The sequence below is a fragment of the Lactuca saligna genome, chromosome 6 (genome assembly GCF_052625555.1).
Source record: "Lactuca saligna cultivar CGN05327 chromosome 6, ASM5262555v1, whole genome shotgun sequence".
NCBI classification, from domain to species: domain Eukaryota; kingdom Viridiplantae; phylum Streptophyta; class Magnoliopsida; order Asterales; family Asteraceae; genus Lactuca; species Lactuca saligna.
Window position 1 is genome coordinate 139,440,769 of NC_136422.1, and position 5,661 is coordinate 139,446,429.

The 5,661-nt window shown below is 34.6% G+C and overlaps 2 protein-coding genes across 2 annotated transcripts; one reads left to right on the forward strand and one right to left on the reverse strand.

Moving 5' to 3' along the window:
* The first annotated feature begins 638 nt into the window (after window positions 1-638).
* LOC145000273 (putative WRKY transcription factor 53) lies at window positions 639-2,421 on the forward strand. Its single transcript, XM_078959473.1, has 3 exons — window positions 639-1,083; window positions 1,180-1,308; window positions 1,688-2,421. The coding sequence occupies exons 1-3, from the start codon at window positions 767-769 to the stop codon at window positions 2,244-2,246; spliced, it is 1,005 nt and encodes a 334-aa protein (XP_078815599.1). The 5' UTR covers window positions 639-766; the 3' UTR covers window positions 2,247-2,421.
* SEH1H (Transducin/WD40 repeat-like superfamily protein) lies at window positions 2,267-4,345 on the reverse strand. Its single transcript, XM_078959475.1, has 8 exons — window positions 4,100-4,345; window positions 3,753-3,864; window positions 3,561-3,661; window positions 3,372-3,449; window positions 3,132-3,287; window positions 2,937-3,049; window positions 2,698-2,824; window positions 2,267-2,576 (listed from the first exon to the last, which is right to left on the reverse strand). The coding sequence occupies exons 1-8, from the start codon at window positions 4,256-4,258 to the stop codon at window positions 2,445-2,447; spliced, it is 978 nt and encodes a 325-aa protein (XP_078815601.1). The 5' UTR covers window positions 4,259-4,345; the 3' UTR covers window positions 2,267-2,444.
* Window positions 4,346-5,661: the final 1,316 nt, after the last annotated feature.

Below are 5,661 nucleotides of genomic sequence, written 5' to 3' on the forward strand. Positions count from 1 at the left end.
AAATTTCAATATGTAGATCGATAAAATAGTAAAACAACGTTATAATAGTTTAAAACTATATAAAATAAAGCATAACATTAGCATAAAAACAAGGAAAAAAACATTTTAGAGTCATTGATTACCACTATTAAAGAAATGGATTTGCTCTGCCATCATAATTTATTTTACGGGTTAATATAAAAAATAAACAACAAATTATGTGTTTTTTTTAAATGAACATTGTTATTAAAAAGTACCATAAATGGTAAGGAAATATTTGCTTTTTTCTCATAAATACTATTGATATAATAGTATTTTAGAACAAGGATAACATTTTCTTAAAACAATGGTAGTTAACCAAAAAACAAAAAAGACAAATTGTTTCCATTTATTACATTGATCCAAAAAGAAACTACAAAAAAATAGAATCTTATAGTGTACACGTGGTCTCTAAATGTAAGAACAGAAAGAGTTTGTGGGTGTTTCCATAAAGTTCGTAATCTAAAGGGGGTAAACATGTAAATTAATTTGATTTGAATCAGTCAGCAGCAATAGAATCAAAGACCAGTCCATTTCCGAAAGACAAAAAAAACACTTAACACGGTTTCTCAGTCAACCTTCAACATCATCTTCTCAGCTTTAAATCCTTAAAATCGTCTCATTCTCTCATCACCTTCTCAAACACACACACACCTCACCCCCCTCTCTCTCCTTCCCCTCTCATGAACAACTAGCATTTTGACTTTTCAATTTGTACATCTTGCATCATAACTTGTACATTACAGATATGGAAAATGTTTACATCATCAATGAGCTAACACAAGGGATGGAACTAGCTAGGCAGCTCAAAGCCATTCTGAGCTCAAACTGTTCCCCTGAATCAAAACACAATTTGATTCAGGGGATCATCGCTTCTTACAACAGAGCGCTGTTGATCATCAACAGCGCCCAGTCTGAAATCCCGGCACTAGCGGCACAACCGGTGTCAGTGTCGGTGCTCAGCCAGCCTGAATCGCCGGTTTCCATCGATGGAAGCCCACAAAGCGGGGATTTCAATCAAGGTTTTGATAATTTCCAAGACCAGAAAATCGTATCCAAGAAAAGGTATAAAAAAAATTATATATTTTTCGATTACTATGCTTTAGTAGTGTGTGTAATTTGGTGCAAAATTATAATCTTTTTTCTTGATTTATGTTGCAGAAAGGCAATGCTGACGTGGAAAAATCAAATCAAAATCTCGACTGACAATGGTTTGGAGGGAAACTCTGATGACGGTTATAGTTGGAGGAAGTATGGGCAAAAAGACATTTTGGGTGCTAAATTTCCTAGGTTAGACATTCTTTCTTTTTATCCTTTGACTTTTAGTGGGACCCACTTAATTTATATTTTTACCTAATTCTCAAATGATAGGATATATATGATATTCAAATGATAGGATATATATCATATGAGAAGGATTTTTTTGTTCTATTTTTTATAGGAAAAAAATAGTATAATTTTGATCATTCATCATTTTTCTTCTTTCTTCGTCTGTTCCATCAATTTTTGATGGAACAGAAGAATACAAAATTATATATTTTCTACTATTGACACTGTACACTGTATTTTATCCATTTTTTTGTGGGTCCTAACTCTATATATACAAATATCGATCATAGAATTCAAAAAATCATATTTTAATATCGGTTTTTTTATTAAATATTTACAGAAGCTATTATAGATGTACGTATCGATACGTTCATAATTGCATGGCAAGAAAACAAGTGCAAAGAACAGACGAAGACCCGACAGTTTTTGAAATCACATACAGAGGCAAGCACAGCTGCAACAACTCAGCCGCCACCGCCACCGCCACCACCGCCGCACATTCGGTGGTGCCGCCACAATCACCTGAAAACCACCAACCACCACCACCAAAATCCGGCGAGATGCTATCAAATCTTCGAGACAATCTCAGAGTCAGCACATCAGATTTGGACGCGATGGTTCCATGTTCATTTTCCTTCCCTTCATCATCATTTGGATGCATTGAAAACTACCAACAATTTCATTTCACAAGTGAAGTCGATCACAACTTTTCACAAGCTGCCAATTCCGGGTCTAACTACTTCCCGGAATGGAATCACGAATTCCATCATCACGATGATTCCAATCTCTCTGGAATCATTTCCACCACCACTTCAGCTACAAATTCCCCGTTGGCTTTCGCTGATTCGCACGATTTTAACCCAAATTTTCCGTTTAATAACTCGGGTTTTTTTATTTAATAGGTAACTCTTAAAAAAAATAAAGAAAAAAATATAGCATTAAATTTTGCAGATAGCATCAAATCAATAAACTATGTTAAGCATACAAAATAATGCTTGTACAAATAGAAATGTAAGATTTAAGATTAAGAGCCATTCAAGATCTAGAAATAATATATGGTATCACATTTGTTCACATTGAGGGGTATTTTGGTAATTTCATGTGGTAGGTTCGATGATTGCTTGTTCATGCCAAACTCCATTAAGATTTGATTGCCATAATTTCACTCTCCCATCACTCCCGGTGGTTGCCAGTGTCATTCCACTCATGTCCCATTCCATTTGCCACACCTAAGACAATAAATAACAACAGACTTTCATATATTTATTTAATATAATTTATAGAATTTTACTTTTATTTCATTCTATAATAAATAAATAAACAAAAGTACATTGCTAAAAGAATACATACCTGATTGTTATGGCAAGGGAATGTGGCAACCTTTTCAACTGAAAGCCTTCCATCAATATCAGGGTCTGAAGCCATTTGCCATATTGAAATGCTCTTTAAAGTTGCAACAGACATCAACTCATATGGTCTAATTGTTTACAAGTTTGAAAGAAACAAATTAGTAAAACAAGATTATAACTTTTTAAATTTTAAGATCTCATTTTTTTTATATAAGATAAAAACAAAGGGTAATTAATTACCTTCCAATGTTGGGAGCCCATGCCACAGCATATACTTGATCACCTTTATCATCATGGTCTGCTAATTCAGCAACTGGAAGCCATCTTTGATGATCTTGGTCAAACTCCCATACCTGAAAATATTGACCAATTAGAGAAAAAAAAAATAATCATTTTTCATAAAATGATTAGAATTACATGACTAAGTAAGCATACTTTGGGTGAATTTAGTTGTGGGGTATCTGAATTGAGACCCAATAGAAAACTTGCAGGAAATGTGTCGCTTCTTTGTGGGTTCCATGAAATAGATGCAGACAAACATGATGCTTTTCCGAATTTCGTTACTGAATCTGTAACATTCTGTAATTCAGCCTAGAAAAAGAAAAAAAAAAAAAAAGATAAATGTTTCTGTAAGAACAAGAAGAAACAAGGAAAGAATAACAGAATCAGAATCACCTGAAGTTGCCAGTTCTTCAAGTCCATTGGATCTAAAATCTCATAGACTTTTACAATGCCATTTGAATAAGCAACTGTCTGGAATGGAGATGTAAAGTTTGATAGGGTTAAAGATTAAGGAGATAAGTTAACTGTAAATTTAACTGATTTTTCAATATGAATATTTGGACAGCAGAATACTTAACTCACCAATTTCAAACTTGAATGGGAGTTCCCAAATTGAGCATCTAGAACTTGATCCATGGATCCTCCAAAGGTTTTGCATTGCTTCCACTGAACAGGTTCACTGTCTAATGTAGATAAGGTTGAGAAAAACATTTTGTAAATAGTTTCAGCAAACAGGGGCAGTAGATCTAGGAGAACATATTGCAGATTAAATACCTTCTGCTAGCTCTTCCCAGATAGACAAACTTCCATTCGAACATATACACGCAATTGCATCACCATACTCGGGAGGAACCCATAAAACTTTTACAATGCTTCCCTCGCTAACCTAAAATTCGATTTGTTAGCATGTGAGCAATCACAATTGAGCATAAGAACTACGCAAATGCATTGTCGTTTTCCTAAACAAACGATTTAATCTCCAATGGCTAATTGAATAGCTCTTTTCCACCGGGTTGATATGTCGAATCCGGATCGTTACGAATTTTCGTCACAGTGTAAGGTACAAAATTTACGGGAAAACTGGAAATGGAGATATAAGAAACGGGAATCGAAATATTAACCTTGAATTTAAAAGTGGAGGTGAAGGAGGAAGAAGCTGGATCACTAGTGTCGTAGATAGCTATTGATCCATCGATCATACCTGTGGACAATCTTTGGCCACAGTAGTTCCAAGAAGAGCATATTGCCCCTTTATCTAAAGTTGCTACTGATTTCTCCATGAAATTAACTTTCTAGGGTTTCTCTATTTCTTGATTAGCCCCAATATTTTTGAGGTTTTAGGGTTTTAGTTCGAGCGCTCGTTTGCATTTGTCGGTTCCTAAATTACAGAAATACCCCTGTGAACCTTCTTTTCGAAATAAGTAGATCATTATTGACCTCTAATCAAAATAATTTTTAATATTAACTATTTTATTGGAAAAACACACATATTAATTGATCTCTTGTCAAAAACTATTCTCGCCGGAATAGTAAAATGGGTGAAGTCCATTATTTATTATTGTAGTTCAATCCTATATATATATATGGGTTATCTCCAAACAACTCGAATAACCATTTAGGAAAGTGAAATTTCGTAGCTGTTACTATCGGGTATTTCGGATAAAGTTTTTTAAGCTTATAAACTATGGGTTCAACAAACCAGATAAGTTCTACTCATTAACTTACTTGCATTTTACTTTACAATTGTATGTATTACGGAATGCGTACAACATTTACAGAATACGAAGAACTAATCCAAAATATCTAGTTCTTTTCTAGACAAAAATGCAAAAATGGTCCCTGTGGTTTATCATTTTTTATGGATATGGTCCAAACCTTTTGAAAATTGGATTTTTGGTCCTTACTGAGATGTTTGTTTATGGAACAGATCCCTGGAGTTAACCACCGTTTGTTTTTGGTTGTTAAACCCCTCACGTGCATTGCAAATGAGGGCATAAATGTCTATTTACTCGAGAGAAACGGATGAACCAATTCATCGATGGAAGCTCCAGTGGTGGTTGATATCACGAGGGGAGGGAAGGGCGTCGATCTCCTGTAACGCCCGTAGATCCGGGCTAGTCAATTTAGAGTCAATAAGTGTCGAAAATGACTTTTTGGAAAAATATTATTTAGAATACATAATCTTAACCAAGTTGTAGTATATGTTACAAAGTTTCCGTACATATAAAGACCGCCGAAATCTGAGTTATAACGAAGAAGTTATGACCCGTCGAAGTTTCGCGACGGAACCAGCACTACACTGGGAAGCGTAAATAGTGAATTTACGATAGAGCGAGATTTAGCCTTAGCGATCTAAACGAAAGTCGTAGAATACGTTAAACCGAGAGCGTCCATAAAAAGAACGTCCAAATCTGACTTCGTATGAGGAAGTTATGAATTTTCTAAGATTTGGCTTAGCAGTGCTGTAACATCCCCAATTTCACGGCCAAAAAAGACCGATTTGTTTATGCTTGTTTTTAAAATCAGAGTAATCTTTTAAAGAAAATGGTTGCGGAATTTGCTCCTAAAAACAAAATATGATAAGAATTTATCAAAGCATTCATTTAAAGAAATGTATTTTCATTATATAACAAAATCTCGGGATGTCATGTTCCAATACAGACACATAAGCTGTAACACTGTA

What these genes read in the sequence shown, in the direction of transcription:
- LOC145000273 (XM_078959473.1), top strand. Translation starts at nt 767, where the DNA reads ATGGAAAATGTTTACATCATCAATGAGCTAACACAAGGGATGGAACTA. An exon ending in AAAATCGTATCCAAGAAAAG is followed by an intron (nt 1,084 to 1,179) that starts GTATAAAAAAAA and finishes TTTATGTTGCAG; the next exon opens with AAAGGCAATGCTGACGTGGA. An exon ending in TTGGGTGCTAAATTTCCTAG is followed by an intron (nt 1,309 to 1,687) that starts GTTAGACATTCT and finishes AAATATTTACAG; the next exon opens with AAGCTATTATAGATGTACGT.
- SEH1H (XM_078959475.1), bottom strand. Translation starts at nt 4,258, where the DNA reads ATGGAGAAATCAGTAGCAACTTTAGATAAAGGGGCAATATGCTCTTCT. An exon ending in TGAAGAACTGGCAACTTCAG is followed by an intron (nt 3,288 to 3,371) that starts GTGATTCTGATT and finishes TTCTTTTTCTAG; the next exon opens with GCTGAATTACAGAATGTTAC. An exon ending in TGGGCTCCCAACATTGGAAG is followed by an intron (nt 2,825 to 2,936) that starts GTAATTAATTAC and finishes GTAAACAATTAG; the next exon opens with ACCATATGAGTTGATGTCTG.